At 40.4% G+C, this 22,053-nt stretch overlaps 1 protein-coding gene across 2 annotated transcripts in view; it reads left to right on the forward strand.

The window, feature by feature from the left end:
• ZFYVE9 (zinc finger FYVE-type containing 9) overlaps positions 1-22,053 on the forward strand; it is a 63,849-nt gene that overhangs the window by 31,078 nt on the left and 10,718 nt on the right. For both annotated transcript variants that reach the window (XM_052802552.1, XM_052802553.1), the window contains 6 exons: positions 3,037-3,213; positions 3,547-3,716; positions 5,068-5,191; positions 6,915-7,037; positions 8,304-8,459; positions 17,045-17,269. In XM_052802552.1, the coding sequence (XP_052658512.1) occupies positions 3,037-3,213; positions 3,547-3,716; positions 5,068-5,191; positions 6,915-7,037; positions 8,304-8,459; positions 17,045-17,269 (975 nt within the window). The remainder of the gene's footprint in view (positions 1-3,036; positions 3,214-3,546; positions 3,717-5,067; positions 5,192-6,914; positions 7,038-8,303; positions 8,460-17,044; positions 17,270-22,053) is intronic.

Raw genomic sequence — 22,053 nt, forward strand, 5'->3', positions numbered from 1 at the left:
CAAGAAGTTGTATTACCTCTGCTTGATGTAAGGAAAACTGTGTTTGGTTTTGACCAAAGGGCCATGGAATCTATTTTGTATTTTGTCCTTTATAGTATTAACACTTCTCATATGTGGTCTAAATATGGGCAAACACAGAGTATTCTTCCAGCTGTATCTTGAGACCTCTGAAAATTTCAAGAACTTCCCGCTCCAGCGGTTACCTTTGGGTGATTACGCTGTCCAATTGACTTACGTCCATGACGCTGAGACAGCTGTTGCTGAAAGACTCGATGTTCAGTTTTTATATCTTGAATTGGGAAGGTAGAAAAATTGGATTAGATTGAGAGAGGATCCATGTGAGTGCTTAAATCATCAGATAACCTGTATCATCATGAGAAATACTAGGCGCTCTGTCTTTGGTTTATTAATGGAAAGGTGAATAGGTGACTTGATCTCGGGGTATAAATATATATCTGGATAACTGAAACTTGATGACAGAAGTTACTTCAATTGTAGAGGAAGGTCTGACAGGTGCACTCTTACATGTAGTAGGTAGAATGAGAAGTCAGACAAATTCAGGTTCTAAATGCAAATTTTTAACCATTAGGATAACTAACTATCCTGAAAATTATTGAACAGTTACCATGGAATCTCCATTGCTGCAAATGTTTAGTCAAACTTTGGAGACTTTGATAAAAGATTGCTGCTGTAGTTTCAGCCAAGAATTAGTTAGAAAAATTCTATTTTATGTTAGCATTCAGACAAGGTAATTTTGGTGGTATCTTTACATGTTACTGTATAGTAGATTATTTGGGCTGCTGTTTTCAGAAAGATCTGTGAATTTGTTGAGCATCTAACTATGCTTAGAAGCTCATAGCTTTATTTTTTTCTCCAAAGAAGTTCCATATTATGCAGGTTCAGTTGAAAGTAACTGACTGCTTAGTCTTGAGATGAGCATCCAAAATTAGTAGATAATTTCTGTTATTAAACAGGAATAATTTTTTTCTGTTTCAAAAAGTTTAAAGATTAATCAGTGTGCAGTGGTAGGTTTTAATTATTAATAATTCTTTACTGTAGGCCAGATGTGTAAGGTGACAGGATATTGTAGGTTGTAATATCTAGAAATTAAAACCGAGCCCTGATGATGACATTGGAGGTGTGCTAAAATGTTACATTTTGAGATGGAGAAATTAACACATTTAAAGGTGTACAAGAACAAGGAATTACACATACACCTGGCAAAAGACAGCTGGCTCCTTTTGGTGGTGAGTAGGATTTGTTTTCATCTGGGGGAAGGGAAGAATCTGAAAATATTTCAGTTGAAACCAGAAGTGTTCTTGTAAAAAGGCATAATAAAATTGATCATATTATAATGATTTCCTTTTAAAAGCCTTTCTGTCCTGTTGCCAGGACGGATACGCATTAATGGCAGCGAACAGTGACACCACTGCTTGGTTTATTTCAGGGGGAGTGCTGTCTGCATGCTTAGGTGTACTTGCCCAGGGCTATCTCTCTGTTTCTATCCGGGCTGCAGTGCTTTGTGATGATGCTTTTGGTTACTGGTTAGTTAACCTGTAGCCTGATCGTATCTGATCACTCCTGATACTTGCACTTTCTTTGTCAGTACAGGTGGTGGTTTTTTCCCACTCAGTGCAGCAGGTTAAGCATTGGTCTTTGCACAGTCTTGGAACCAGGGGTAGGAATCACACTTTAAAAGTAGTTATTTGATTTGGTTGCTCAGAATCTGGATTATGTTTCACTGGGGTGTGGGGAGAGGGTTGTATGTTTTCTGACACTTTTCCATAGCCAGGCTATGCGTTTAATTGTATTTTCAATTGGTAGATATGCTGAGTTGGCAGTTCGCTTGAGTTAGCGAGGGCTTTAAAAATGTTCTTTTACCATGCTATGACTTTTCTAGTAAAGGCATGCTAGAGATGTAACTTTTCTTTGTGCTTTTTTAACACTTCCTTCTTTCAGGACCTATAGTCTAAATGAATACAGAATTGCTGTTAAAAAAATACTTCAATTTAATTAATCTTCTCAGATGGAAATGTCAATACCTTTTCCATTGGCAGGCATTTCACTCTGTTGGTTTTGCAGGTTGATGGGAGGAAGTAGGAGGCATTTATGTTCTGTTGTGTTCTGTTTGGGTTGTTTTGGTCTTGTTATTTTCACCTAGGTTTTCTGACAATTCATAGCCAAAGGAACCCAAACATGTACGTGATTTATTCAGGCTTTATAGCTGCTCTGAGAGCTTAGGTGGCAGGATATTTATGCCTGACTAGAGGAATGCATTTATTTGTAACATAGTAATATGGCTGAAGGTGCAAGCACACATAAGAATTTTCTGGTACCTTGCATAGCTACAAGCCTGCCTTACAGATGAAAAAGTAGTAGTACTGTGGAGATACAGTCTGTTTCGCTAGGTAGAGAAGAGATTTCCTTGCGATGGATCTTGTTGACAAAGAAGTTTTATGTGTTACTGTTTGGGCAATTGAATTAAGGCTGAAGTCATGCCTTCAGAATTAATAGCATAAGGGGTTTTTTATAGTCATGAATATCAGTTGTTGATCTGTACTGATCTGCCCTGGATATAAAGAAATGCAAGGTATTTTTTCTCATGTACAAAAGATAAATCTGCTCAAGTGTCCTGTAGGTTATAAAACATTTGTAATAGGAATGTCCATCTGTCCATACAGTGTGATAAATATACATATATGTAAGAATTGAGTGTTTTCAGTTAAATCTTTGAAGAGGAAACAAAACGAAGCATGAGGAACTAAGCATCATTCAGGTCAAAGTGTATTGTTACAATTTTCAGAAAATATTTCTATATGAACTGATATTTTTATTGCACAGGACCAGTGCTGTTTCTCCTCCTGTTATGGATTTTCTTGCTTAATTACAGTCTCCTGGGCTTTTAAAGAAAGGAGGAGGGATGGTCTTTGGAAGGTGGCAGGGTCCATACCTACTGTAGCTGGGAAATAACACAGTGTTTTGGACTGTTAGATACCTTCCTCTGTGTTCATATTTCTTATCCTTTGTTTGCTTTAGCTCAAGCCTGGGAGAACATGATGAGTGCCTCAAGCCAGAGTCCTAACCCTAACAATCCCGCTGAATACTGTTCTACTATCCCTCCTTTGCAGCAGGCTCAGGCCTCCGGTGCCCTGAGCTCTCCACCTCCCACTGTCATGGTACCTGTGGGAGTTTTAAAGCATCCTGGAGCAGAAGGTAAGAGTACTTCTTTTTTCTTTCAGTTTACCTGTAGTAAGAATTCAGAAAGAATATCTGCACTTCATCCATTCCAAATATGCTAGCTAATGCCAGTGGTGATATTCCTGCCCTCAGTAGGGACAGGAGGTTTTTAAGAACAAGTAAACTATTCTCAGCAGATGTGTTTATACATGGTGCTGCTACAGGGAATGCACTAGATGGTGTCTTAAGTCCCTTCCAGTCCACATTTCTCTATTTATTATTTTTTTCCATTTTTCTGTTCTGTACTCAAATTTTCCAGTCAATGTTGCTGTGAGATCTTAAATCCTATTTTTTTTTTGTTCTCTCTAGTGGCTCAACCTAGAGAACAAAGGCGTGTTTGGTTTGCTGATGGGATATTACCCAATGGAGAAGTTGCCGATGCAGCAAAACTGACAGTGGCTGGGACAACTTCCACAGGAACCTTAGCAGTGTCGCATGATCCATCGAAGCCTGTGACCAACAACACTTTATCAGCAGAAGTAAGGAACTGTTACACTATTCACCACTCAAAATACTATGCTTGCTTTGGTCATGAATAGTATATTAGCTTCTGTGGTGATTTTGGTAAGACATCTCGGAAATCTGTTGAGGCTTGTCTTGGTGTGTTGTATAGCAAGTGTCCTCACTTATTTTAATGTTTTCAGAGTGCTGAAACAGCCATATAGTTTGAACTGAAATGAACTATTATGGGGCAGAGCATTGAGCAATGTTTGAAGTCTGTGTGCTAGGTGGCTTCCAAGAGTTTGGCTGTACAGCCTGTGTATGAAGGATATTTGTGTAATGCATGTTTTTAAAAAGCTGAGCCATGGTCAGTAAGGAGTTTGAAACAATAAGATTGTCACAGCATGAAGCAGAAAAATACTTTGTTTGACACTTCTCATAAAATTATGTGTGCAGGTGTTGTGGTTTAACCCAAGCCAGCAACTAAGCCCCATACAGCCGCTCTCTCACTTCTCCCCCCTCACAGTGGGATGGGGGAGAGAATCGGAGAAAAAAAGTAAAACTCGTGGGTTGAGATAAGAACAGTTTAATAGCTAAACTAAACTAAAATATAACAACAACAATGGTAATGAAAAGGAATATAACAAAAATAGAGAAATTAGACCCAAGAGAAGAAAAATGATGCACATTGCAATTGCTCACCACCTGCTGACCGGTGCTCAAGCAGTGATACGCCACTCCCAGCCAACTCCCCCCAGTTTATATACTGAGCATGACATTCTATGGTATGGAATATCCCTTGGGCTAGTTCGAGTCAGCTGTCTTGGCTCTGCTTCCTCCCAGCTTCTTGTACACCTGCTTGCTGGCAGAGCATGAGAAACTGAAAAATCCTTAATTTAGGATAAGCGCTACTTAGCAACAACTAAAACATCAGTGTGTTATCAACATTATTCTCACACTAAATTCAAAACACACTGTACCAGTTAGTAGGAAGAAAATTAACTCTATCCCAGCTGAAACCAGGACAGCAGGAAAGTGCAGATATAATCTCATAATGTTAAGTTCACCATACCCCATGTGAGTGGAATTGAGACTTTGCAAAAAGTTCAGATGGGCATAGGTGCATTGAGATTTTGTAAAGAAACGAGTATGTGTGGTGCTAGAGAAGGGAGATGCAGTCTCTGTCTAAGCAGGCTTTTTAGTAATAGATCACATACAGGAGTCATCACATGATCACTGTTGTTAAAAAGCCAAATTACTTGGTGCTTCTGGTTCTCCAGCAGACACAGGCTCCTTCACCCAAATCTAGTAATCTAGTCAGCCAGCTTTTACATTTTTATCATTGTTACTTTTTTAATGTTGTCCTTTCTCATTGTTTGCTTCTTGTAGACTGATAATGCTTCTGTATTCTCGGGAAATATAACTCAGGTTGGCAGTCCTGTTGGCAGTGCAATGAATCTAATTCCTGAAGATGGTCTTCCTCCAATTCTCATCTCCACTGGAGTAAAAGGAGGTGAGGGTGTGATTTGGCACCTAACTTTTATGCTTACCAGTTGCAATTAACCTAATAGTTACTGTGTTTATTTTAAAAATAAGATGCTGGCAATATGCTGAATATTTGAAGAAATTCACAGTAAGTACTCGTGGCTAAATGTCGTGACGCTCATTTGCACCATTGATTCTTATGAGCATCTGGGAAGAACCCAATCTTGCAATGAAATTACTGTAAGAAGTAAAACACAAAGCAAAAAGAAAATTAACTTCAGTCCAGAAATATGTGCTAATTTCTTCACTAATCGGACTGTGGGGAATGTTTCACACAGAGATACATTTTAATTAGCTTTATGAATATTCATGCTTCCCTTCTCTGAAATTCGCTTGGAACATCCGCTCTGTTTGAGGCATCCCTGAGCACTGCATTCAACAGCACTATTGCACGTCTTGGGCCACAGTGAAGCTTTTAGTAATTGTCATGTCCCCTTCCAGAGTATCCAAATGGAGGAGGATACAGAAAATTAAAAACTAATTTTTAAAAGATTGAAAAGAAGTATATGTATTTGTTTATCTGACAATTGCTTTCCATGGTCTTGATTCATGACATCCTTTAATACATTCCTGGGATTAACTTATTTTTTCATGTTGGATTTTTTTATTCCTATTAAATATTTTGCTGATAGAGTGCATTTCTAATGTTAAACTGGAAGTAACCTTTTTTTGCAGGATAGTGTCAAAACCAAAATGTGAGCAGCATTTAATTTCAAAACAAATCTGTTCCATCCTATGTTAGCTGTTCGTATGGGTGCCTGATTATTCAGTTTCCTCCACAAAAAAGGGGTGAAACTACAGTATGCTTTTCAGCTTTTATATAGATAACCTCACATAAATTGTATTTTGTATGCGAAGTTGATGTTGTTTCATATGCTGTCACATACTGGATTTTCTTTGCAGCGTTTTACTTCTGATATTCTAATTCTATTTAAAAAGATTCCAAAAACGTTTTTCACGTTAGAAAGCAAAATTACCTTTCTTTCTAGTTAATTTTAGCTGGAAAGGTAATACATTTCTTTCAAAATCTGTTTTCATCAGTGTAACTATTGTTTATGAAAGCTGAAATGCAGAGTAGATTATAATCACATGGATGAAAAATTGCCAGTCATCTGGGTCTAATCATAGAGGGACACTACAGACATCTTTGAAGTTTCATGTTGGGATCCATTTTACACTGGATTTAGAGCTTCTATGACTTATAAAAAAATGTTTTATATAGTGTTCCCCTCTGTTATCTTCCTAGTAGCTATTGCACAGAAAGTGTAAATTATGTGACATAGGGGTATACTATGTGTTGGTGTTTGTAGTTCAGGACTGATGCTCTTGTGCTTTACTGTCATATAAATAACAATTGTTAACTTCTCTGTCATTTGGGATTTCAGTTGACACCATGACGCATTTCTCAATTTGATTTTCATTTTTTCCTCCAGTTGATACTGAAAAAAGGTTGATTTATGAAACAAGCTGTACCTTTGTAAAGGATGTACAGGGCTTATGCACATAAATGCTATTGAAGTTTGAAAATACCAGCCTAGGAAACAATCAATCAAACCAGCAATACTTAAATAAGTTTTTTTTAAAAGGTCAAAAAAGCAAAAAGCATCAGAATCAGGGTTATCTGATTATAATGTAGACTACTGTACCAGTAAGTTTAGACTTCACTGTGTGTTTACTTGTTTCTTTCATAGACTATGCTGTAGAAGAGAGACCTTCTCAGATCTCTGTCATGCAGCAGCTGGAGGATGGTGGCCCTGACCCTCTTGTATTTGTTTTAAATGCTAATTTGTTGTCCATGGTAAAAATAGTAAATTGTAAGTTTTTATTATTAAATAAGGCTTGGGGTGTGAGAGGGGAAATGTTATCTATATTATTAGTAGGAACAACAGCATTTTTATTTGGTAGGATAGTCTCTGAAAATGTGCATGGATTGAAAACTTTGTACTTAGCCATATTAAGTTAAATTACAAAAGTCTCTTTTCCAGTGATTTAGACAACAATACAGATAATTTTGTGTAGAAAATATAAACTAGACTGATAGAGCCTCCAGTGTCAGGTTTGGAGATCAACGTCTCCTTCCAACTTGGTAGGGCAAGGTATTTCATCACTTGTTCTTCCTTTGGTTGCTTAACTCATTTCCCTGTCATCCCATTCTGGAAAAAGCAGATAGGATCCCATAGTAATATGCAGGTTCCGTTCCACTGTGCACCTCTTCTATCCTTTTTTATACTGTGTGTGTGTGCATGTGTGTGTACATGTGTTGAGGGAGGGAGGAATGAATGGGGAGGCATACGGATGGCTTCTCATGTTAGTACCTCAGTTGATCTCTGCTGGATAAGAAAACGTTATTTGAGAAATTGAGAAGGACAGTTTTGCAGTAAAATGTATTGGTTCTGTGAAAAGTTCATACAATAAATTAAGATGTTGTTTATAAACCTTTCAGCATCTGGTTAGATAGAAGTACAATTTTTTACATATATATAAAAATGTCATTAGTATGCATATATATATAAATATTAGATGAAAGATTTTATTTCAATAACTTAGTATTCTTAACAAATGAATTGTGAAGCTTAGAGCATGTGTCATCGCTAACATTCATGTGAAGCAGAACAACACAGTGACACCTCATGAAAACACCTGACATCCAGCTATCTATCTTAAGAGAGAGGTATCACTGTCTGAAACTGGTTTAGCTGTCAGGATCAGGATCAGGATATGCACAGCCAACAGGCTGGCTTTTTCCCAGGTTCCTTTGTTCCCATTTAAATCCTGTCCTTTAATTTGGATACAGAAACTGCTAAAGTCTGCTCTGTGGTGTTAATCCCAAGATCTGACTGGGAGCTGTAATGCTCTGGCTCTTCCTTAGCTGTAAACTGGGAATTAATGAGCTGCTTTTGTTTTGGATGTGCTTGCTTGCAAGGTAACAGATTTAGAACCTAATTTGTCTGTGTGACAGATATCACAACAAAACATGCTGTAAAACTGATTCTTGAAAGAGCTATCTTCCTGTAGTGAAACTTAGGCATATTTTATGAAATTCTGATCTTCTGTTCTGATACATGTTTTCCTCTCTGCAGATGTGAACAGGAAATGCTGGTGTTTCACTACAAAAGGCATGCATGCAGTGGGGCAGTCAGAGATAGTCATTCTCTTGCAGTGTTTGCCTGATGAGAAATGTTTGCCTAAGGATATCTTTAACCATTTTGTGCAACTTTACCGGGATGCCTTAGCAGGTAGGAATGCTCTCTGTTAAAAGTGGTTTGAATAGATGATCATACTGAGTCAGATACTCACATTTTTGTCGTTTAGCAAATGACTATTTTTGTATAAAAGAATATAAAAAGTGAATAAGGATCAAAGCTGATATGGGGCTGAGTTGTTATTGGTTATTAGTGTCCAGTGTTATATTCATCTCACCAAATATAACTATTAATGAGGTGCTGGTAACCTGGGGCGTTGCTCCAAAGATATTCCAGCCTTCCTCTGGGTGCCTGCAGAACAAAGACGTTTGGACTATAAAGGCTATGCATAGACTATTACAGCAATGGAGCAGGAGGATTCTGCCTGTGATAACGTTGTGTTCAGCAGCCATTGCTGAATGTCTGCTCTGGCTGCTTCTGGTAGGTGTTGGGGTAAGAATTTGAATATGGCTAACATATCTGAAATTAGTACCGTACTTCATTTAGCAGTAAGCATAGTAGGATACTCAGCAGGGGTCATGGGTACACTAATGACGTTGCTTCTAATTTTTTTTTTTCCAGCCTGAAGTCAGGGTAGCTTTTTTAAAGATACAGAAAGAAAATTTAGAGAATCCTTGTGGATACTATGTTAAATATCCCCAAACCAGGTAGTTCAGAAATTTGATTCCCACAGTATGTCTATTGCTACATTATGGACATATTATTTATGTTATAAAGTAATACAAATCCATATGTATACGTGTGCCTGGAATAAATTGTAGGGCATTGCAGAAATTATCCCTGAATTTTGAATCTCAATTGCAAGATGGTATTATGTAAACCTTTATACATTTTACATTTGCTAAGTAAATAGGCTTCCACTTTTATCTATTGTTGGACCTTAGTGTTCAAAAATTATTGCATAAGGAAAAATGCAAGTATTTGGTTCCACTGATCAGAAAATAAAGCTAGTTTTCCAGAGGTGAAATTAGATCACATTAAGGTTATATACTGAAAATATATTGACAAAGGCTTCAGCACATCAATGGCAATGCCTTTGGAGTGACTGAATCCAACACCTTAATAAAATAATGAAAAAGATCTTTGTTTCCTAAAATGTCTTGATACAACAAAGGTCAGCTTGTCCAGAGAGGTTACCAGGTTCAGAATGTGCTATTATCACATGTCATAATGGATCTTGTGTACACTGGAAACAAATACCTTTCCAAACCTCACTTCATTTGCAATGCTTTATCTTCTAATTATGATGTTATTCAGAGGGAGATAGATATGAAAAGTTGTGTGTGTGTGTGTATATATATATGTATATTGCAGATATAAATCCAGCTTGATGTGTATATTGCAATGAAATTCTGTATAATTACACTACAGAAATACATAATTTATAACTCCTACATAATGTATTTGGAATTTTTTTTTTAGTGCTCTAGTGGTAGTAATTTGATATCCTGCAGTTGCACTGGTGCAAAAAGTTCCTTGTTATTGTACAATTCTTAATCAGAAACCAAATTTCACTGTTTAAGAATTCCACTGTGTAATGTTCTTTTGGTAGGATTTGCTCTGTGTTGTATTTCAGACATGAAGTAGAAGTAGATAGACACCTTCAGTTGCTATGTAATACCAAATTGCACTGAAGTTTTTTTGTAGAACATAGCACCTTGATAAATTCCCATAGCATTTTGTAATGCACTCTCTCAATATCCATCCTTTTTTCTTTCCAAGTCATGTGTGTTTGAGAGGGAGAAGTATATATTAGCATATTTGCAACTCTGGCTGTTTTAAATGAACATTATTCAGCCAGAGAGACAGGGTATGATCCTGTAGGGGTTTCAGTTTGGTGGTTGTAATCCCTTGGAAGTGTTAAGCAGTTTGCATGCTGTTGTAGATGGAGCCATGCTTCCAAAGTTGTTCATTTCAGAGGTACTGCTCCTCTCCTGGCGATGACAGACGTTTAGAGTAAACGAAAATTCCCATTAGAAGTTAGAGACTGTTTAAAACCCTGCCTCACAGTTTCATTTTTCATTATATAATATACTGGTTTAAATTTATTTTGCCATCAGGAAACTGAAATAAATTCTGTGGATGTTTTTTATTTATCTCCTTTGGTAAATGTTTTCTTAAAAACGGTCATAAAATAAAAAGACACATATAGTATTTTCTATTGGAATGGAAACAATTACTTTTAGTGATGTTGATTTTGTTTTGGAGTGATTTTGGATTTCTTGCTGGTTTTGTTTTCAGCTGAAAAATAGAGCATTCCCCTTTCATTTATTTAATTAAAGCCCCTATCTATAGTGATTTATTTTTTCATGAGTCGCGTTTATTTACTAGCTCTTCTTGCTCAAGTTTGAATTCTGTGTTCAAGCCTAGAAGCACAAACTTGTATGTACTCATGCCTCTTCCCAGATGTTTCTGATTTCCTCAGAGGATAACTTGTTTCTTGAGGCCGAGTCCTGTCCTCTGTGCTAGGTACTGCTGTCAGCTGTTTGTAGAGTGTAGTTCTCGCATGTGCAAGTAGTGGCAGCAGAGCTCAGGCCCGAGACCTGCAGGCAGGAGCATTTAGTCTGTACTCCCAACGCTTTGCAGTTTGTCCTTCAGATCCATCTCCTGTTTGAGCATGGATAAGATGCCAGTCTGGTGCAGCACTGCCCTGAACCTTCATTAGTTTTGTTACGGGAAGTCCTCAACCTCAAGCTATGGTCTGGTGTTAGAACTTCATAATTGTAAGACAACAGAGAGATTTTGAAGGAAAAATGATATTTTTCACTATAGGTTGTATGCATGGGAGTTATGATAAATTGTAAAGTTGTTAATTAAGGCAAGTATTAATTGCTGTTCAGTTTCCATCACTTTACTTTTCCTCTGGACCCTCTGTCACAGCTCCCTGCTATGTTGCTTTTCTTGTTTAGAAATTGAAAGCTAATGATTTCTGTTGTGGTTGTAGTAGTTGTGCTGTTGCAGTAGTAATCCCATGATTATCCTTGTCTGTTGGCTATAAGCCTGGCAGGAGGTCTAGTGAATGGAAAAATGAGACCTTCTGTCCGTCTGAATGGGTACTGTGAAGCAGTTGGATGTGTTAATATAGAGCTGCCAGATATTCCCTAGTGCATCAACCCTTTGGTGGAATACAATAAATGCTACTGTTACTTTTGTAGTGAAAATGCAAATCTGGCAACTGCTTGAAATGGCTTTGTGATCACCCTGGTTTTAGGGATATTCTGGGCGAGAGTGGATCCATCCCAGTTACAGTTTTGTGTATTTTTTACCCAAACTGGTTTTAATTAAATAAGGTGGTAGCTAATACAGAGTAGATCTATAAAGAAGCCAAAGTAGATGTTCTGAACAGAGAACAGGTTAACTGAGTGAATAATACACCCCTGCAACTGTAATGTGGAAAGTTGGATACAAAATCAAACATCGTATAAGGTGTGAAAGTGATTGTTTGGAAGACTGCTACAGACTAGTCTGAGGAAGTTTTGGATACTGGTAACTGGTGCTCACAGTGATAGTAAGTGAAGCATTATGTCAATTGCCAATATGAGTAAGTTCTTTCCAAATTACTTGCTGATGTGTTTCAATAAAAAGATGCTGAGTATGGTCAGAACTTTGAATGTTGAATTTCCTGTTTTTTCTCAATGTTGGCATCTGCTGCAGATGTGTTGTGCCATCAGGTTACATTCACGGTCTTGTCTCTTCTGTGGCTCTTTGTGGCTCTTGGTGTGGTAGTGACTGGGTTTGTATTGCTTTTCCAAAGAGTGTGTGCTCATTTGCTCTTGAAGAAAATCCATCTGGCAAGATTGTCCCCAGGTGAATATTGCTTTGCATCTCTTGCTACAGAACTGGGATGCTTGGGTTTTCAGGATGCTGGCATGGTGTTTGGTACTTGGCCGTTCTTGGTTGTTACTGAGGACAGTGGAATGAGGCTGGACAGATAGAGCTAACTTCCCCAAGCCGCATATGTGTGCCTTCCCTGATACTCGATGCTAATACCAGCTTTTTGACCTGGGATTAATCAAAAGATATTAAGCATACATTAGGAATTTAACCTCACTGTTTTTGGGAAAAGCACCTAACTGGCTTCACCACATATTGAGGGCAATAAACAAATGCAGGAGTCTTTTTTTCTTTACCTTTCCTGGTATAAACTTTTTTATTTGAGTCCAGAAAGGATTGCCAACCTGATATGCAAAGTACATTGTTCATCAGAGGAAGATACCTAACTGAAGAATTCAAAACAGCATGCATCGTGACTGAAGAGAAAGTCACATCAGTGGATAAAAGCATGGTTTTTTTAAAGGACTTTATAGAGCTGGTTAGGATTTAAAGTCAAGGGTAACCCAGCATAACTGAGAATAGAATAAGTACGGACCTCCTGCAAAGCTGCTTTAAATGCATCATGCACACTTATGGCACTTCCTAAACAACGTTAATTGTCTAGATGTCAGGTGCTGCAACGTAATACAAGGAAAGGCACCTTTCTGTTCACTCTGAGATTACCTCTTTAGAAAGGAAGTCGTGATATTTTGTAAATTAAATTACATGCTTCTGAGAAGGATACCTTTTTTTGAAGGTTTTTCTGACACCTACACTTTCTCTATGAGCTTCTGAAACACAGTTCTATGCTTAAAATGTGTAACAGTACAGTGGTTTGGTTTGACCATGTTAGGTTGGTAACAGCAACTTATCAGTGGGGCCTTGACTTGAAACCACCTTCAAAGACATGGCAGAAAAGGATGACAGTCCCTGGTCAGTGCAGAAATGTTTGTGGGACAAGCCCAAAGAGGCTTTTAGACTTGGGTTTGCTGGTTGAAAAGGGCACTAGAGAGGTGGGTGGGAAAACACTTGCTTGATTTTTCCCATGCTCTCCATATAGCAGGCTCTTGCATGCACTTATAAATAATGAGCTGCAGCACAACTACCTAATCCCAATAGTTTGTCCTCTTAATAGTGGTAACCTATTGAAGCTTGCACTGTGCAAGGAGTAATTTATAACACTGTGGCTTATGGTAGCAAAGTACTGAACAGCTGAGTTGCAGATTCCACTCTGAAGATTTTTTTCATGTTTCTGTTGGCTGAAAAAATTCCTGTTAAGGCATCCCAAGCGTGTGAGCCTTAAAGTTCCATCTCCTGAAACGGAAAAAATAAGTAGTCGTCCCCTTCTGCTGCTGCACTTGGCATCGGTCACAAGTGGAAATGTCTGATTGCTTTGTCATCCCAGTGGGCAGTACCACACATCTCAGAACTGTACGGTATTGTACAGCTTCACTTTGCCTAGCCTCTTTCACACAGAAAATACTTCAGAAAAGGGTGCAGAATTCAATTCAGTTTAGTGGATCATATGTTTCATACATTTTAAGGTTAGAAAGGATTATTATGGTCATGTTGTTGGAATCGAGACGCTAACCAAGTAATTTTATTATCAGGCCTGTAGCTTCTGTGTGGGTAAGAACAGATGGGAAGGGAAAAAGGAAGTATAAATGAAGAAGAGGAGATTAGTGAGGGTAGGTGGGAACTGCAAAAGCAAACGAGTGGAGTTGAGATAGAAAGGTGCCAGCAGCTATTTTAGATAAGAGAAAATCTTTTTTATGAACACCAATTGATACATTCGTTTGCACTCACTAGCAGGATTCCTGAGTGTATTCACTGAGCAGAATAGTGTCACAGCACAGGCTGACGGAGAAATGCATTTGCACATGGGCAGGATCAATGGTTTTCAGCAGCTGACAACATTTGATGTGGCTCTATTAATCATGTTAGTCTTTCAGTTTGACCAGTAGCTACTTTTCATCAAGTATGCTCAGCTGAGCATTACAGAAATTGTAGCCACTATAAGAGTTCTGGGATTTGATCTGGGTTGATGGTGTCAGCTCTGGTTTGTGTGTATCTGTAAAATTACAAATCAGCTTCACAGGATAGTGGCAAGCCACGAATGAGCCGCACCCTGCCATGGGGTGCCTGGGCTGCTGAAGCCTGTCACCTTTTAATAGAGAACTTGAGAACTTAGTTTATGGAGCACCTTGTGGGTACAGAAAAAACAAAATTCCACTAAGGTGCCCACAAATCTGAATAGCAAGGAAACTCCTGAACTTAGTTGGAGTATAAAAGGAGCCTTTTGTTTACGGACCAGCCATTAGCTATATTTAAAACTGGAGGTACCAAGGTTCTGTGAAGGAAGCAATACTTGGTGGTGACTGTGCCAAGGTGGTCTGGAGGGATGCAAAGTAGCATGGTCACATCTCCAGAGAGAGGGCAGGAATAGCTGTATTATTCTCATGCTGGTGCTGGCTTCGTGGAGAGTTGCTATGACTTGGGACTTTCATAGGGGTTCAGTGTAAAGGACAGACTTGAAAGGACTCATTGGTTAACCTTTCCTTTGCTGGCCAAAACTGTACCTACTGTATTTATTTTTCTTGCATTTGTAAATGCTTCTGTATGATTTTTAGGCTGTTTTGCAGTATAAAAACAGAGAAGGCTTAATTTGAAGATCATTGTCATAGTTTAATCCCAGCCGGCAACTAAGCACCACACAGCCACTTGCTCACTTCCCCCCACCCAGTGGGATGGGGGAGAGAATTGGGGGGAGAAAATAAAAAAAAGAGTAAAACTTATAGGTTGAGATAAAGACAGTTTAATAGGACAGAAAGGAAGAAACTAATAATGGTAATAATAACAACAATAAAATGACAATAATAATAATAAAAGGATTGGAATATACAAAACAAGTGATGCGTAATGCAGTTGCTCACCACTCGCCAACTGATGCCCAGTCAGTCCCTGAGCAGTGGCCCTGGCCAGTCTTCCCTCCAGTTTATATACTGGGCATGACATCACATGGTATGGAATATTCCTTCGGCCAGTTTGGGTCAGCTGCCCTGGCTGTGTCCCCTCCCAACTTCTTGTGCCCCTCCAGCCTTCTCGCTGGCTGGGCATGAGAAGCTGAAAAATCCTTGACTTAGTATAAACACAACTGAGCAACAACTGAACACATCAGTGTGTTATCAACTTTCTTCTCATACTAAATCAAAAACATAGCACTATACCAGCTACCAGAAGGAAAATTAACTCTCTCCCAGCCGAAACCAGGACAATCATACTTGTATTACTAAGGTTGTCAAAGTTGCACTTCTGTGACTCATGTTTTTACTTACTTAAAACCTAGTGTTTGTGTGTCTGTGTGTGTCCCTTGTGTGTAAAAGGGAGAAACCCTCCAGTTACTGTCCAGCTGATGTGCATGTTGGAGACATGCACATTGCTGCCTTGAGTTCAAATACAAACACTCCATTATGAGGTGGTGAAGAAAGAGCAGAAGCTCCTACTTAGCAGTCTCTCTGTCTGCTGGTGGGAAAGTCTGGGATTACTGCAGAAACCCAGGAGGTCTGCATGAGTACCTCAAACCCGTGCGATTCCTCATGAGTGGTGTGATCAACCACACCATGCTCTCTGAAATTAATAGTGTTTTTGTTTGAGAGCAAATCAGCACTATTAATAATTACATCGTCCTATGGAGAATTGTGATCATCTCTTCTGTACATTATTTGCATGCTGCTGTTGTCATTTGATAAAAGGAATCACACCATGGTTCTTTGCTTCAATGTTAAATGCTGCGTTGGATGCTATAATAATCTAATCAACATTCAGATTCATTCAGCCATTCCAGTATAAACATTTTTGGAAATTAAGAGCATCAAAGAGTAAAAATGTGAGTAAAAATTAGTGATGTTTTTCCCCTGTGTCTGTCTCAGTTGCATTTTACATTAAGTATACTAATTAAATAAACACTCTTTTGTGTAATTCTTAAAATGACCCAGATCTTCAATATGTGTCTGAGCAGGCACCCCAGTGGTTTGCCTAAATGGAAGGACAACCAATGGGCATTAATCGTTTGACCAGGTGCACATCTCTTCTTTAATTGCACCTGGATCTAAAAGTTTAGTTCAGTCAACAGCATCTTCTGCAGTGGAAACCCCTTGAATATCTGGAAGACACTGAAAACAGGCTTTCTTGGGTTGCTTTTGTAGTGCTAGGGGGAGGTTGCGGGTACTACTTCCTTAGCAGCAGTACTGGCCTGAGCTATTCTTCCTCTTCCCTGGCTATTCCTGGGATGCATCATCCCCTCTGTTACACTGCCTCTACTACTTGAAACAGGCAGATCCCAATGAAACAGGCCGATCACAGAAATGATTGAGGCTAGTCTTCCTCCCTGCTCCCCCAAGAAGAGGTGGTACGTCTGTGGTTGTACTGTCCTGGTAACACTTGCAGGCATGGCTCAGGCAGGTGCAGAAATGAAGGTATGTGTCCACGTTCCTACAAAATTGACTTCCTACCAGTGGTAGTCACTGAGTACATGTATCACCAAAGGTGGATCAACCAGAGATACCATGGCTTTGGTGGCTCTAGTCTACAGCAGTTACTCCGTAACAGATTACACACTTTTGCACAGGAGGTAACCTGAGCCCCCGTGTGCAGCAAATCATTGTTTCTTGTGTGATTAATAGACATTAATGCTTCAGGAAGCAAAGTGAGTTTAATATGGATTTTTTTTTTTCCCTTCTAAAAAGCTCTTTAAATTCTTGATATAGCTCTCCATCTGGTGAAGTAATGAGCATTTTTTTTCATAGGAAACGTTGTTGGCAACCTGGGACACTCCTTTTTCAGCCAGAGCTTCCTTGGAAGCAAAGAACATGGAGGGTTCTTGTACGTTGCAGCTACGTATCAGTCCCTGCAAGACCTGGTGCTCCCAACCCCACCGTACTTGTTTGGCATCCTCATTCAGAAATGGGAGACTCCCTGGGCTAAAGTGTTCCCTATTCGGCTGATGTTGAGACTTGGAGCTGAATACAGACGTAAGTAACGTGCATTCTTTTAGCTGCAATTATTTCTGCAGGAGAATATATTTAGGCTTAGAGCACACACACCCAGCCCTAAATTGGTAGGTTAAGCCACACAAGCTTAAACAGGCAAGTAAAAATTGTGTTTCATACCCATATTGCATCCAACTAACAGCACAGCAGTACTGAGGTTGTGATATGACCTATAGCCTTTTTACAACTGTACTGGTTCATCAGGGAGATTTTTGTGGAGACAAATCTAGTTCTGAGTGGCTGTTTGTAGTTCACTTAGTGACCTGAAAGAGAGTTATGTGCAGAGCAAGTCTAATGTAGCTAGTGTAGTCAGGACAAGGGAGAGCCTTTGAGATGTTAAGCTCTTTCCATGCTGAAGTGGAAGAGCATTTGCTTTTAGGTTTTTAAAACCACGCTCATTTCCCAGAGAATAACAATATGTGTGCAGGGGCAACTGACGTGGCAGTTTGTTGCAAAAATTCTGTTGCAACTAGTAACAAATAGGCTGGAGAGAGTGTTTTAGCTGAACAAAGTCTTAGCAGTTAGCATGAAATTAGCATAAAGTTAGGATAAAATCTTTTTCAAAAGACATTTGCCATCACTGGAGCAAAGAGATTATTGGAAGTCTATCCACCATAACAGGCCAAAAATTTGGTGTCTTGCTCATCTGCTGTTTTAATTGGCACATTTTGTAAATCTGAATTACTATGAAAATACTGTAATAATAATGAAAACGTTAATTTCTTTTCAAAACTTTTTCAGAAATTTTTAACAAAATATGTTTTAGAATATGCTTTATAGTGATTTGTAAATTTAACTTGTGACATTTAGGGAACATTGGGGAGTTTTTCATAAAATACCTATGTTACAGGAGAGGAAAAAGAAAATCTTCAAAATTTGCCTTCTGAAGATGAGGACTGTAGTTTAAACTTGTCCAAAGAAACATTAGTATTAAAGGTGTGTAAGTTTGCGTGTGCATCCATGAGGTTTTTAAGTAAGTGCACTTATTCCAATCAGCATTTAGAAAAACAAAGATGCTCATATCTTGGACGTGACATCTGTTTTTGAGCACAGAAACAAATGTTTTGTTATTCACAAACAGAAGTACCTGCTCTGAGTATGTTGGGAAGCTGGGGTTTGAATCATTTCTCTAGCTGTGGTTTGGATTTAGGCATGTTCACTTGTGCTGTGACAGTTGTGACTGCAGGTCACTTCCTCAATCCCCTCTTGGAAGGGGCTGCATTTATGTCCCAGGTTTCCTTGGACACATCCTCTTTTCTGGTGGAATTGTCAGATTTCGGCCATTTGTCCAGTACTGCTGGATGTGCAGCAGATCAGATGCAGGAATCACTTCGGGTTGCTAGATGTGCAGAAAATGCCTGCTGATCATCTGCAGATCATAGAATCATTTAGGTTGGAAAAGACCTTTAAGATCATCGAGTCCAACCGTCATCCATGCCCACTAAACCACGTCCTGAAGTGCCTTGTCTACATGCTTTTTGAATACCTGCAGGGATGGTGACTCAACCACTTCCCTGGGCAGCCTGTTCCAATGCCTGAGAACCCTTTCAGTAAAGAAGTTTTCCTAATATCCAATCTAAACCTCCCCTGCCGCAACTTGAGGCCATTTCCTCTCATCCTATCTCCAGCCACCTGACAGAAGAGACCGACCCCCACCTCCCTACAACCTCCTTTCGGGTAGTTGTAGAGAGCGATAAGGTCTCCCCTCAGCCTCCTTTTCTCCAGACTAAACAACCCCAGTTCCCTCAGCCGCTCCTCGTAAGACTTGTGCTCCAGGCCCCTCACCAACTTGGTTGCCCTTCTCTGGACACGCTCCAGCAGCTCAATGTCTTTCCTGTAGTGAGGGGCCCAAAACTGAACACAGGACTCGAGGTGCGGCCTCACCAGTGCCGAGTACAGGGGAACAACCACCTCCCTGCTCCTGCTGGCCACACTAGTTCTGATACAGGCCAGGATGCTGTTGGCCGCCTTGGCCACCTGGGCACACTGCTGGCTCATACTCAGCCAGCTGTCAACGAACACCCCCAGGTCCTTTTTCTGCCGGGCAGCTTTCCAGCCACTCTTCCCCAAGCCTGTAGCGCTGCATGGGGTTGCTGTGACCCAAGTGCAGGACCCGGCACTTGGCCTTGTTGAACCTCATCCAGTTGGCCTCGGCCCATCGATCCAGCCTGTCCAGATCCCTCTGGAGAGCCTTCCTACCCTCCAGCAGATCAACCCTGCCTCCCAATTTGGTGTCGTCCGCAAACTTACTGAGGGTGCACTCAATCCCCTCATCCAGATCACTGATAAAGATATTAAACAGAACTGGCCCCAACACCGAGCCCTGGGGAACACCACTTGTGACCGGCCGCCAGCTGGATTTAACTCCATTCACCACAACCCTCTGGGCTCGTCCTTCCAGCCAGTTTTTCACCCAGCAAAGAGTACACTTGTCCAAGCCATGAGATACCAGCTTCTCAAGGAGTATGCCATGAGAGACAGTGTCAAAGGCCTTGCTGAAGGCAAGATAGACAACACCCACAGCCTTTCCCTCATCCACTAGGTGGGTCACCTGGTCATAGAAGGAGATCAGGTTGGTCAAGCAGGACCTGCCTTTCATGAACCCATGCTGGCTGGGCCTGATCCCCTGGTTGCCCTGCACATGCCATGTGAGCGCTCTCAAGATGAACTGTTCCATAATCTTCCCCGGTACCGAGGTCAGGCTGATAGGCCTGTAGTTCCCCGGATCCTCCCTCTGACCCTTCTTGTAAATGGGCGTCACATTGGCAAGCCTCCAGTCCTCTGGGACCTCCCCCGTTGACCAGGATTGCTGATAAATGATGGAGAGTGGCTTGGCAAGCTCCTCTGCCAGCTCCCTCAGTGCTCTTGGATGGATCCCATTGGGTCCCATAGACTTGTGAGTGTCTGGATGGCGTAGCAGGTCATTAACTATTTCCTCCTGGATTATGGGGGGTATATTCTGCTCTCCATCCCTGTCTTCCAGCTCAGGGGGCTGAGTACCCTGAGGATAACTGGTCTCACTATTAAAGTCTGAGGCAAAGAAGGCATTAAGTACCTCAGCCTTTTCCTCATCTTTGGTGGCAATGTTCCCCTGTGCATCCAATAAAGGATAGATATTCTCCTTGGCTCTCTTTTTATCATTAAGATATTTGTAAAAACATTTTTTGTTGTCTCTTACGATAGTGGCCAGATTGAGTTCTAGCTGAGCTTTTGCCTTTCTAATTTTCTCTCTGCATGTCCTAACAAGATCCCTGTACTCTTCCTGAGTTGCCTGCCCTTTCTTCCAAAGATGGTAAACTCTCCTTTTTTCCTGAGTCCCAGCAAAAGCTCCCTGTTCAGCCAGGCTGGTGATCTTCCCCGGCAGTTTGTTTGTGGCGCATGGGAATAGCCTGGTCCTGAGCCTTCAAGATTTCCTTCTTGAAGAATGTCCAGCCTTCCTGGACCCCTTTGCCCTTCAGGACTGTCTCCCAAGGGACTCTCTCAACCAGTGTCCTGAACAGGCCAAAGTTTGCCCTCTGGAAGTCCATAGCGGTGGTTTTGGTGACCCCCTTCCTTACCTCACCAAGAATCGAGAATTCTATCGTTTCATGGTCGCTAAGCCCGCGACAGCCTCCAACCACCACATCTCCCACCAGTCCTTCTCTGTTTGTAGGTCTAGCAAGGCTCCTCCCCGGTAGGCTCACCTACCAGCTGTGTCAGATCAACCGTACAGCCCCAGCTCAGGGAGTTCGCTGCATCTAGGACATAGCTGAGCTACTGTATGCAGCCAGGGTGGCAGACATGGGAAATTCAGCACTTCTTGGTGCCTCAGGACACTGTGCATGAGTTGTCAGCTGTATGGGGCATGTGTAGGAGCTGTGATGCTTTCTAGATATCGCATCCATGTGCAGAAGCTGGAGCTTATTCCTATCAGGAAATCCTGGTGATGTTATTCAAACCTGCTGAGCATTTTGCAGCCCCTTCTGACTACACTGAGAACTGTGAAGATGTGTGGCATTTTGGGAAATCAGGCTGAGTGTTTGCCTGAGGATAGTTCAGGAACCTTCCTTCAAACATGCATTTAGAAAACCTTGGCATTTTGTATTACTGCATGAGTCATGTTCCAAGCACTGCTATGGCTTCTGCTGCAACATAATGTAATGCAGCCAGATACATACACTACACTTTGAATTGCATCATAGGTCTTTTACAAGTATGGCTAAGTCAGCTAAGGAATGCAGATATTTTGCATTGCTGACATACCGTAAATGTCCTTTTAATTGTTTTTTACATACTCCTGTATGAGTAATTGCCATGTTCTTATGAAATCATGAAAACAGAAAATGAAATAATCTGTATTATCACTTGAATGTCACAAATGCAGCCACAGAAGCTAAAGGCTTATGATGCTATAGTGGAGAGCAGCAGGATGGTCATAAAAAAGGAAGAAGCCATTTCCAAGAAGTAGCCTGAGAAAAGCATTTAGAAAGGTCATCTTTGCAATCTGTGTCCAGATCGCTAGGTTCAGTCTTGCAGTGTGGCACTTGTAAGCATTCCACATAATTCTTCTTATTGTTTCGAGCGTGGTGGGCAAGGAGCCATGACACACGTGTAAGGTGCATTATAGTGTTAAACTATTCTTTGCTTTTTAAACTCTGGTCTTCTTTCCAGTCCCTTCTTTTGCTGCTGCTTACTGTATTCAACTGAGGAGATTGTATTTGAGTCTGGTTTTGCAGAATCTCAGTATGTAAGTTTCAATCTGACCTTTTCTGTTTTATTTTGTCCTA

Source organism: Harpia harpyja, chromosome 11 (assembly GCF_026419915.1).
Source record: "Harpia harpyja isolate bHarHar1 chromosome 11, bHarHar1 primary haplotype, whole genome shotgun sequence".
NCBI classification, from domain to species: Eukaryota; Metazoa; Chordata; class Aves; order Accipitriformes; family Accipitridae; genus Harpia; species Harpia harpyja.